Source organism: Crassostrea angulata, chromosome 10, assembly GCF_025612915.1.
Source record: "Crassostrea angulata isolate pt1a10 chromosome 10, ASM2561291v2, whole genome shotgun sequence".
Taxonomy (NCBI): domain Eukaryota; kingdom Metazoa; phylum Mollusca; class Bivalvia; order Ostreida; family Ostreidae; genus Magallana; species Magallana angulata.
The window spans coordinates 18,333,618-18,346,711 of record NC_069120.1 but is presented as its reverse complement, the minus strand read 5'-3'; the positions used below and the strand labels follow the sequence as shown (position 1 = coordinate 18,346,711).

Sequence of the window (13,094 nt, the reverse complement as noted above, 5' to 3'; positions counted from 1 at the left end):
GTTTGCGTTGTGCAAGGTTAGCTTTCTGCCTGCACCAGGCAGAATAAGTCTTATGAATTGGACCTTTTTCATGTTAATAAAATCCCGCTAAAAGTTTATCAATAATGTTTTAATATCGCAAAATTGCTTTTCTTCAAACTTTCTTCAACTAAACATATTTAGCACAACTCCTTTTTGATTAATGATAATCAAATTGGATCTTCAAGTAAACAGACGAAGTCATAAATGGTATGTATTTTGTCTGTATGCGACTATTTCAGTTCAAGTAAAAAGGCAAAATATCAGGGTAATGTCAGAATGGTGTATTTTACAATAAAGGACAATATACATGTATATGATCAAATAATGCCCTCCCCCCCCCCCCACAAAAAAAAAATTAACCAATTCTTATGCAGTATCGTATGAAAATCAAATCTTTATCAAACGTTATACAGAGGTTGTCTAACATATTAGACTCAACATTAGTCACCATTGTCCATGACCTCTCCATTTATGACGTCACTTAAGTTTTTTTTTTCCAAATGTAAATATCGTCATTTTTCCTTGATACTTTGCTTTTGTAAGTATATAGCTCAGGTATACTCAAGTACGATTTAAAATTTCGAATATATATATATATATATATATATATATATATATATATATATATATATATATATATATATATATATATATATAATTTTATATTAAATTATATCATATTATATCATTAAAGGTTGCAAATCCATCCACTAATGTAATTAAAAATGTGTGCGCATGTGTATCATTAATGGTCAAGGTAGTCCTTATTTCTCATTTTTTTTTCCATATCATTAGAGGTTACGGTTTTTGACCGCTAATGATATAAATCTAAAATTATATCATTAGCGGACGGTTAGGTTGTTCGTTAATGATAAAATTATATCATTAGTGGTCAACATCCTGACCACTAATGCAACATTATATCATTAGTGGACGTTGTATCATTAGAGGTTGCTACAGAGCAGATCTCGCAATCATAAGAAAAGATCTCGTAAATACCAAAATTTTCTAGAGAAATAGAGAAAATAATAGTTAAATAGCTCGTAGTGATGAGAAAAGGCCTCGTTATTATGAGTTAATTTTCTCATAACTACGAAAAATTATCGTTATAATAAAATGAATATATAATGGTTGCTGTACGTAAACACACACTGATATATATATATAAATTACAAATTTAAGTTTTCCTCGTTCATCAAACCCATACCTCCAAGACTATTAGTTCTTTCCGTTTATTCAATATTGGTTAATGAAAAAATCATTATTTATAAATTTCTAGATAAAATGATAGAATTTGATTTTTACCCTTATATGATTAATTGGAAAGATTTTCAATGTATATTACAATCCCACTCTAAAGCAAATAATAGTTAGCCCTAGTCATAAAAAGCAATTCTATTTAGTATTAGTTACAGATGACTATTAAGTTTCAATCATGGATATACGGGATTTACTCCGGATTGTGGTTTTTATATTCAAACACAACCAATATTGAAAATAATTGTTTATGTTTATTAACATTTTGGAGTCTGAAAACAAATTCTCCTTCATGTTAATAAATTGGTCAATTAGTTTATTATTCAATTTGCTTTGACCCTTCTTCTAACATTTTTTTTGACTAATTTAATTAATTTTTAAGTTCATCCATTTTGCATAATAGCGCAAAATAACGAGACCTTTCTCGCAGTTTCGACATCTTTTCTCTTATAACAAGACAATTAACTCGTAAAAACGAAATAAGTAACTCGTAGACGTCCGACGGAATATCCACTCCTCCACTGGCAAGTAGTCCTAAAATTATGGGTTATGCAATCAGAAAGTTTCGTTTTTAAACAACATTGTATATAATACTGTATTATTAATCTAGTGCAGTGAAAGAAACTGGATCTAATTAAAATTTAAAAAATAATAAAAGGTATTAAAATATTAATTGATTTTAAACATGCAAAACATAATACATTGTATGTATTTAAATGCTTATCTATATTTTTCACTATCGAATTAAGTATTGTTTACAGTTTGTTATCATGAGCAACTTAAGACTGGGAATCAATAGGAGAAATGCTAAGGATTTGAACATTTACACAATATTATAAAATATTTTTTTTACCGATAACTATAATGGGAATCCAACAAAATGCGTCCGACAAAACAACATATGAGAGAGATTTAAACGCTGCCATTTCCCGCTTCGTATTGTCGTTATTTATTTTCTTTCCCATTTGTTTGACCTGTATATAAATCAGCAGTTGTCCAATAACAATAGCCATAAAAATAAACATATTGAATCCGATGAACAAAAAGGTTGAATATAACCAACCGGATGTCCTTTCTCGTGTTAAGGGTAGAGACATGCATACTGTAGACCTGCTATAGAAGTCAGAATATACTAAATAGGGTACAATTGCAAACACAATAGCAATCAACCAAGCAACCATTGTGACAAAGAGAATCAACCGTCTTTTTTTTGCAATTCCCGCAGAAAATGGATGTTTCAAAACAATGTATCTTTCAATGGTAATAAGAAATATAAAAATCACCGATGCTTCACTGGATGTTGTAGCCAGTATCCCTGCTACAGTACAAGCCGTGCTATATCTCCATTGACCATCGTTTAATCCATAAATGTTTTGATATTGCAGATCGGCAATGGCTATGATGAATAGATACACACCCATTAGTAAATCGGAAATACTTAGATGCAAGACAAAGACACCTTGTGAAGCGTTTCTTCTTATTTCGCCCTGTATGCGATAGTATATGACATATGCATTTCCAATCACGGAGAAAAGAGCCATGTACCATATCATCTGTGCAAGAAATCCAACATCTATCAATTGTTCACAAGACGAAATACTATCCCGTGGTGATATGCATTTTGATGAATTAACTGTTAAAGGTTTTGCACAACAAATTAAATAAGAATCTGTCTGCAGCCATTCAAGATTACAGAGACCTTGGAACATGGTTCTCGAAACGGTTAGTTCGTTATTGTGAATGTATAAATACGTAACTGATTCTAGACTTTTAAAGGCATCATACGCTAATATTTGTAAACCATTGCCTGACAAGTCCAAAACTTGAAGTTTCACCAAAGCAACAAATCTTTCGGGGGCTAAATATTTTAATTTGTTACCAGTTAGATTTAAATTAGCAAGTAAAAAAAGGTTTTGAAATGCCAATCTATCAATGGTATGTATATTATTATATGCAAGATTTAGTGTACGTAAAGACTTAAGTATTGAAAACGAAAATTCAGCTAAAATTGATATCTGGTTATTTTGTAAATTAAGATTTCTCAATCCATCTAGGCCATCGAACATATAATCACTTATATTCTGAATTGAATTAAAACTTAGATCTAAATCATGTAGCATTTTCATCGATGTTGAAAAATAGAAATCAGTATTTGTGATATCGTTGTTACGCAAAACTATTTTCGACACAAACTTCAGGGAATGAAATGCTTTGCGGGGTATAACATCTTTTATGTTATTGTTTTGTAAATCTAACAACTCAAGACTTGCATTTATTTGATTGTAAACAGACACACCTATTATTATCATAAATTTAGTATTCATTCCAATCAGATGTCTCAATTTTGGAGTAAACGCAAGGAAATCCATTACAAAAAGTGCAATCTGATTATTTGAAATATTTAAGTATAGTAAGTTTGGCATTCCAGCGAATGTTTTCCATTGTATTTTATCAATATTGTTATACGACAGGTCCAAATTTTGAAGACTATGCGAATTTAATCGTTCTACAAGACTCCTTAAATCTGTTATACGACACCTTGACAGGTTTAAATGTACCAACAAGCCAAAGTTTTCAAGGTTTTCTAAATCAAAAGCATTAGAGCTTAAATCAAGAACTCTGACTTCTTTTGTTACGTTCTCCGGGGATTTGCATTTAAAAATGTATCCATTACAATGACAGTGAGCAGGACAATGTTTTGGACAATTAGAGATGTCCTTTAAACACGTTATGTTGTTGCTGTTGTTGGTGTTTTTACATGCTGATTCATCTTCCTGATTCGGACAGTTAGTTAATCCATTACAAAAGTCACCAACATCAATGCAACTGTCATCTTGACATTGAAACTGTGTTTTGCTACATGGATCTCTGTCTATAAAATGAAAGATTATCATGTTATTGATGCATAAGAAAGCATGGATTACAATGATACTAACTTTTTAATTTTAAATTTTCGAATATTCATTTGTAATTTGAATGTTATATAAAAATATAAATGTTATATTAAAAAATGTTCAACGAAATGTACCGGCACAAATTCCAATTTTATAGCTTATTTTTTCAATCTGTATTATGCCTACTTGGGTTTCACTGAGCGTTCCAACTAAGATAACCTGTAAAAGATAAACTGAATATAATATAAGTCCAATTTACTTATATGCTGCTTGGGGTTTTCTTTATCCCAATACAGAAGCAATATATACACAAATAGTACCATATATGGAATATTAGTCGGCGTCTGGATGCTTGTCGAAGCAAAAAGTTTGGAGTCAATATCCCGTCGTTCGAAAACCATTTTGTCTGGTGTATATAAGGTGCCTTGAGTAATATAAATTTGTAAGTGGACACCCTGCCCTAAGTAGGAGACTGTCAAACAACCAAATTCAGATGATGCAGGTTGTGGTGTACTGTATAAAATGGATGTGTTAGTCATATACAAGTACGGACTCAATGTGGCCGAGACAACCATGCCGTCTGCTGAAACAAAAAAAAACCATTTTAGCAATAAAATGGTGATGAAATCTATACTTATAAATAACGACATTGACCAAATAAACTGCATACAAATTTGGTATTATATAACATTAAAAAATTAGTAAAAAGGGTACTTGAACACGCTCTGGCGGATCACAGTAAGTGGAGTCTACATTATTATATATGCAATAATATAATATTGAATAATTAAAATTTCTTTAAAAAATGATGTTTTTACCTGCAATTTATTTAAAGTATACAATGAAATGGAGATTTGACAAATATCGAATAAATAAAACTAGACAATTTACTTCAGGGAAATGCGATTTTAGTTTGGATTTAAAGAATACACACACACACATACACACACACACACACACACACACACACACACACACACACACACACACACACATATATATATATATATATATATATATATATATATATATATATATATATATATATATATATATATATATATATATATATATATTCCAACAAGTTGAAATGGTTATATATATTCGCAAGGCTTGCCGAGCGAATATAACCATTTCAACGACTTGGATAAAACAAATATAAAATCACACAATTATAGATGTTCTTTTTATCTCATACAATTTGGTTTATATTATAAAGCTTTTGAAACAATTCCTTGTGACCTTGCGCAATACAAGTTAGTACGTCATATCGGAGATATGTTATATATCGGAAATATGTTATAACATTAAAAAATTAGTAAACTGATTTAATGTAATGTTTCACTGAAATAAACTTTGAAATAATTTTTTATAGCTTAATATTTTTCTTCAAACTTAATTACCTGATTAAATTGAAATACTGATCAGATGACCTGAATGATCTAGTTTGTTAACATACACAAAGTTGCGAATGATCGATAGTTTGAATTGACTCGGCCGAAAAACAGTTGTTGATGTTTCATAAAGCAAACACTAGCCTTATGATTCGAAGTTAAAAATAGTGAATAAGGATGCTTACTGGTGGTCAAATAAAAGTCTTGGGAGACATTTTTGCGGTAAGTTCTAGTATAGAAATACAACCAAAGCGTTTTGTTTTCATCGCGTCGTCAGGATGAACTCCCAAGGTTAGATAGCTAACGTGATTTGCTGTTTCATAAACTACACAGTTATGTGTTTTTCTCTATATATGCAATTTAAATCTTCCAATATATATATAAAGAGAGAGAGATAGATAGAGAGAGAGAGAAAGAGAATTCACCATGATATTTCGAGTTGCGCCTCTCCCATTTCGCTCCATGGTGTGGGAATTTCCAGTTGCACATATTATTTTCAAAATTGCAATTTAAACTCTCTATTTCTGTAAAACGAGAACGTACGGTATTTTACTTTCCAATGATAAAGAATGTTGACTTTTAATAATACCTTCATATCAAAACATTTGATTTAAAATAAATGAACACTTTTGTTATGTCTGTGGGCTTGTTTTACAAAAATGGGCAAAATATAACAGTGTTTGTCCCAAAAATTAATTCTTACTACATTTTGGAACGCTGCATTCTTCCCACTTCTGTTCAGAATCAATGGAACAACCCGGCTTTCCTTTGCTTTTGAAGTCAAATTTACAAGCACCTTTAACACATTGATGACGGAATTTTGTTTTTTCTCTAAATCCCTCATAATAGTTTTCGATATAACACTCAAGAGCTAAAACAAATCATAATAATATTAAGGTCTTAAACAATGACTTTTTTTTCAAAATTGCATTAAAAATATTTTCAATCTACTTACCACAGTTTTTTTCGTCACTGTTATCGAGACAGTCCACATTCATATCACAGACGTTTTCATTCGCAATGCACGCCAAATCATCGAAACAAGCAAAGCAATCTTTGAATAAGAAAACACGTTATCTGAGAATTGGAAACAAATTTAAGGAAATTAACTGTTTCTAAATTATAGGTGAGTACCTTCGCAGGGTGTATTGAGTATGCGTAGATCCTTTAAAGCAAAATAAACTGAAGATGTAAAGGGAATCGGCGTCATGGTTATCTGAAATCAAAAGACATATTAAACTTTACAATTGATTTTCAAGAAATGGCCACTAATTCTATTGATATTTCATTTTGATTTTTTTTAATTGCAATTAAAATACCCTTTTCATATTTCATGTAAATTCAAAAAAATAATTATATTAATTTTCAACTCAAATAACATCTAATCATCGTCTTGAATGCTGCGATATGACATGAAACACATATGGTTTTTATTTCATGATACTCAGAAATTAGCAAACCTGGTACAGACTAGTTGAATAGTCAATGTTAACTTTCATGACGTTCCAATCAAAGATACCATGTGCAGAAAGACTAGTCAAGTTTTGTTTATCAGTATTAATATCCAGACGCATTCCGTGGCTTTGGTAATGCATTTCTAAACAACTTCCAGGTTTTTGGAAGCGCAATTCGGGTAATCTCAATGATGGCAGTACTGATTGTAATGATGGCAAAAATTCAGCAAGTGTTAAAGCAAATGTGTTTTCTACAAAAACAAAAACAATCGCTCGAGCTAACATTAATTATCATAAAAAACAACAACCGTATAGCTTTTTTTAACGGAGAAATAATTTTGCCTATTTAGGCGATTTGTAAAAAAAAATACCAAGATTAAAACACCAAAAGGTACTTTTTGGTACTTTTTTTACAATTTGTTCTCACAATAAGTTTTTGAAATTTATTTCTCATAACTTGTTTTAAAGTATGTGAGCATGATTAAAAGAACAATTGTTACATTCACACAGCAGGCACGTAGCATCGTTTTTGAAAATCCTAAACCGGGGGGGGGGGGGGGGTAGCGTAGACTAACTATAATTTCATCTTTTGTCTTAATTTCCTTATTTCTTTCCAATCTCATTTCATTCTACCTAAAAGGTGGATGGGGAGCTTCTCCATGATGATTCAGTTTTTTTATATGTATATTTGACAAAAACGTTGTTGCGGGAGAAAGTGTGTGTGTGTGGTGGGGGGGGGGGGGGGTGATAGGCCCCTCTGCCCTCCTCCACTCCCGCCCCTCCCCCCCCCCCCCCCTCTCGATGTTACGTCCTTTTACAGTGTTACAGTTTCAAATGTGTCTTTACTCATAGTTAATACAAAACCAATTAATGTTATAGGTTATGTTAATTGGATGAACCTCATATTCATTTTCCCTGTTTCAGCTGTGTATTTAACTCTAGTGATAGGGTGTCATTAATATATGAAATTAAAATCCATTGTTAATAAGGTATACTTAGCTTATATTAAGTAAATGTTAGTCATTTCTGTTTAAATATTAAAGTATATGAGATCAGGATCATATCTCAATCTTTGCCTCTTCGTAATGTTGACTGAGTATTTTTGCTTCAGTACATTAATTTATCAACTATTAATAAATATAAAGTACAATTTTAACGAAGGAAAATGATGTGGCCGGTGTCGTATAATTTAAGGTCCGCCCTGTAAAATGGTCCGGGGCGGACCATAAATGTTAACATTTAAGGTCCGCCTGTGCTCTAAAAGGGTCCGGCCCGTATAAGAAAAGGTCCGCCTAACATAAAAGGTCCGGGGTACTGTATAAATTTTTTCATTTGTATTTTTTTTCAATTTCGAGTATTTTGTTATAAAATAAGTGGTATTGTTTTGTAATTCTTTAAAAGGAGTTCTTACCCAAGGTGAGTTCGTAAACATCCATCAATTTTACATGTAGTTAAAACTCACATTAAAAACACAGTTTAAACCTGGGGTGTTTTTTTTATTTCAACATTAATTTTGCCAGTCGATCTTATATAAACAGGAAATGAAACTGATTGGTGTCACTAATTAAACAATGGCTTCAGTCAGGTATATACACACACACCACCCTGCAGGTGTGAAGGGTTCACACCTTCAGGTGTTTGACTGTTTGAAATTATCATGTAAACAATGGACATTTTCCTCTTTTTGCACATCTTTCCAATATGATACACGCTTAAAAACGTGACACGTTACAAAATCAAATATTTGTTACAATTAAGTTAAATACCGATACCTGCAAGCGGTACGTATTATTGCTAATTTTTATTTGCACTAGGGCACATGTGTAAGTTATGCTAATTATAATAAAATGTTCAATTTTTCGATCCTTTATTCTATAATTATATTTTTGGATCAGACTTTTGCCTTTGTTAATATCAAAGAAGGGGAGTATCCAAAGGAATTGATTTGTTCATAAGAAATTAAACACATGTAATAATAGCGAAGAGCCACATTCCTTCGGCTGCCTTAGCAATTTGTATCTTAAAAGAATTTATGTTGATTCAGTTTAAAAATTTCTTAAAAAGAAAATATTTGTGTGAAAAAGGCAAATGTTGACACTCCGGTAAAATTTATTTTAGATTCCTGCATGTTACACCCACATATAGCATTAATTTTTTTTTCACAAGTATCATATAAACATTATGAAATGCATTTCTTGGCCCCTCCCCCAATTTAAAGAATAAAAAGGCCATTAGATGAAAATCAATACCGTCAGACAAATAGCCCAAACATAGCTTAATATTTTAAGATTATTTCAATAAGACGGACAATCGTTTGCAATGGATTTCAGGCCTTTGTCACATTTTTAAAAAGTCGTCGGATAAAACTTAATTATAAATATGTTTTACTGCAGTAACTTCTCTTACTAAATATTACATTAATTCTACGATCTTTTTAGGGACACAATGCATTTATATATACATGTACCGGGTCTCATTCCTTTAATTGAAATATCTTACGATGAAAATCATTTATTTGAATACTTATAAATAATGTGTAACTACTCTGAATGAATAAAAAAAAAAACTTCCTTGAGGTCAATTTCATGTCCACTCCAACATTAAGAAGATCAAGTGAAATATTATGTCACAACAAGAATCAAATGAATATTAAACTACATCCATGTATGACCAGTTCTTTCAACGAGGCGGACCTTTTCTTGAACTATAATATTGGATCCTACCTCTAAAATAAAAGGTCATCGGGTAAAAATACTGTGAATTACATTTACATACAGCATTTCAATGGGGTGGACCTTTTCTGTACAATGATATTGTATCCTACCCCCTAAATAAAAATGTAATTTAGATGAACATCAAAACTTGTTCAATATGTTATAACTACTTGTACTTAATTCATTGTTTAACTACGGATGGGCTTTTAAGCCTACAGTGAATAAAGAAAGAATGAATAAACACTACATGTACCTGAAGTCAATCAAAACATACTTTTTGATAATAGGTACATGTGTCTTCTAATTAACTTCCGTTTGTTTTTTCACGCCTTTATAGTTATCACAGTTACGTATGTTCACTATATTGTCAACGTATATCGCTTTTGTTCATGTAATCCATATACATGTATGCAGCCTCTTATCATTTATCATACACTAAATAAATGTTAAATCTACCTAAAGACGTATAAATTATTAGTGTATAATCATGCATTCCTGACCTACTGAAAATTAAACAAAGCACAAGCTAAAAAGACAATCTAAGTTGTGTAGAACACTACAGCGGACACATTTTTTCTTTCACAGTTCAGGGGTGTATTCTGATTAGCACAGGTGTGAGTACCTGCAGGGCTTCTTTTACCCGTGTTCACCTGTCGTGAAACTCTCTGTTAATACATATACACCGGAAGAGATTTAAAAACAAAGGGAATTAATAGTGTGTGCAAATTATTGTCAAAATACTACTGGTTTTCTTTTTTTTTAGATTCGTATACAATCGGTCAAAATCTAACCCGCTATCAATATCTAATATTCCAAAAGTAATTTAATTAGTAATACGGTCATACATGTACGATACGCAAATGTCCGATTGGATTACATATACAAAGACATCTTTAAGATACATGTACAGGAGCAAAAAGAATAATTACTTTAAGAGAACTTTTAATAAGTGACTACGGGTAGGATCTTTTCTTATAGGGGAAAGCCGGACCCTAAATGTTAACATTAAAGGTCCGGCCGGACCATTTTACAGGGCGGACCTTAAATTATACGACACCGGTCAGCAGAGGATGCTCACTCCTCCTAGGCACCTGATCCTACCTCTATCTTTTTAGAGGTCCGTGACTCTGCTTTGAATATGTATTTCGTTGCATGAATAATTGAGATGGTTGACAGTTTGTGATTGTCCTTTTTTCATTCATCTAAATTATCATACCAAATTAATGGTATACCATGCAGGCCGAAATCTGCATTAATTGTGTGCCGCCAAAATAAAGGGATATACGGTTTAACATATGCATATATGCATTTATGCATATACATTTTTGGAAAAAGTGCACATGATAAATCACATTGTTTTAATACTTACCAAACCCGTATTTTGCTTTGCGGTAAACCCACTTAATTGTTTTGCTGTTTAGCTGTTCCATTGTACAGTTTTCTTTTGAAAATTCACAAGTATAAGAATCTTTAAAAAAAAAACAAATACATAGCATTCAATATTTTCTACAATAAAATATAAAAACAGAAATGTCCACGTTATAAATGTTACTTGTAGTCATCTATATCTTTTGAGAAGTATATATAAAATGTATTTAAAATCATTTTATGATAGCTTATTGTTTTATTTTTTAAAGTAAATATACATTCATGCTATAAAGAATTAACAGTAAAAAGTAGATTTACTAGTTGAACGTGTTCTTCATTTATATTTTTGAGAAAGTATGTCAACTAGTACTGTATTGTATGTAAAAATGAAACATTAATGCAAAATAACAACAATATTACTAATACATTTCCAGTACTTACGGTACTTTGATATTGTTTTAGCAGGGGCAAGCTTTTTTTTTGTCAGGTCTTAAAATTGTAAAAATATTTTTTTAATCTTAAACATTGAGTAAACTTTACATTTAAAGAATTCCTCTTAAATTATTTCTTGAGTTAAAATAAATGGGCCGCCCATTGTGATTGAATTGACTTTTCCTCCGTTTCGTTAAAGTAATGTACCATAAAATGAAAGTAACTCACACACCGTAATTTAATGAATTCTCTTTCAATGTTAAAGGTATGAATTTTTCAAAAATTACGCTTTGTGAAATATAAAATTTCTCAATTTATTGCTAAAATTAATAATTTTAGATAATATTTACAGCAAACATTGTTTACAGAGTCATTCTTTTAAAGCCGCATCTACTGTTAGCATTTCACAGTCACTTTCAAATAACCACAAATTTTTAGAGTTTTGCCTAAGAAATTATCAAAAGAGATGAAAACAAAACACAATTACCAAATATATATCTTGTAAGAAATAATTTTAATTTCTCGCGTTACGTTAGTATAGCGAGAAAAAGTTATCCGAACGACGTGTAAACAATTTGTTGCGCCAAAACGTTCCGTTGCGTATATTTTGTAGCGTTTGTATACTTAGTAATAGCCAATAAGATAAGAGTTTTGGGAATGACGTGTTTGAGTAGAATCCTTAGGTTTTGAAGTTCAGTTTCTAGCGCACGCTCTACCCGAGCAAGTCAAATTTAGATTATGTTAAAGTTTATTTAAATTATAATATTTATGACTAGGTTTGTGAGAATGAATTCGCCATTTAATTTCTTTACCTCGCTGTGCTGCGGATTTACAGGTTTCCATAGTTTTTCACATAACATTTTTTTGGGAGTTGATTTTAATCAACGCTCCTATGCACTTACTCTAGCAAAGCGAAAGTGAAACAGTGTTTGGACCTAAGCACAAATCAATTCCGCTGACAACACTTAGTTCTTGAAAATAATCGATAAATTCGATGCTATGTATTCTGAAGCATTGTTTTTCAAGAAAACTTATTTATTAATACCATGAAAATAGTAAGATATTAAATTGTACATACAGTTTAGATATTTTTAAAAGTCGTATGTATTCCTACGCTGGAGTTCAATGTAGTCTTGTTCAACCAGACTCAGTTAATATCCGACAAAACAGAGTGTATATTGCTTGTCGGAGATAAACGGAGACAGTCGAGCGTTTGGTTGAACAAGACAAGAGTTCAATCTTGCCTGGATCCATACAATTTTACAGAAATGTTTCGATTACTGATACTACTTTCCATGCAAAATCACATATCGTTGATTTTGAATAAATGATAATCGATAAAATCAACTCCCGTCAGTACTTCAGTACTTTGATTTATCTATGGTTTTCCCTTGGCGGCGATGGTATGTATACAAGGCACTTGTTTAGATTTTGGATGTTGAAGTAAACTACCAATTTTAGACCTTAAGGCACATGTATCTCACCACTCACGGTTTTTGTTTTGCGCAGATGAACATTATATTCTAAATAAATATGATTTAATATATCTAATTATCACAC

At 31.3% G+C, this 13,094-nt stretch overlaps 1 protein-coding gene across 1 annotated transcript; it reads right to left on the bottom strand.

Moving 5' to 3' along the window:
- Positions 1-1,648: 1,648 nt before the first annotated feature.
- LOC128164976 (relaxin receptor 2-like) lies at positions 1,649-11,197 on the bottom strand (the record flags this gene model as incomplete). Its single annotated transcript, XM_052829107.1, has 10 exons — positions 1,649-1,812; positions 2,132-4,150; positions 4,307-4,391; positions 4,493-4,755; positions 5,992-6,090; positions 6,270-6,437; positions 6,522-6,620; positions 6,701-6,782; positions 7,027-7,271; positions 11,104-11,197. Coding segments are annotated over 10 exons (3,318 nt in total), but the record flags the coding sequence as incomplete, so codon positions are not given.
- Positions 11,198-13,094: the final 1,897 nt, after the last annotated feature.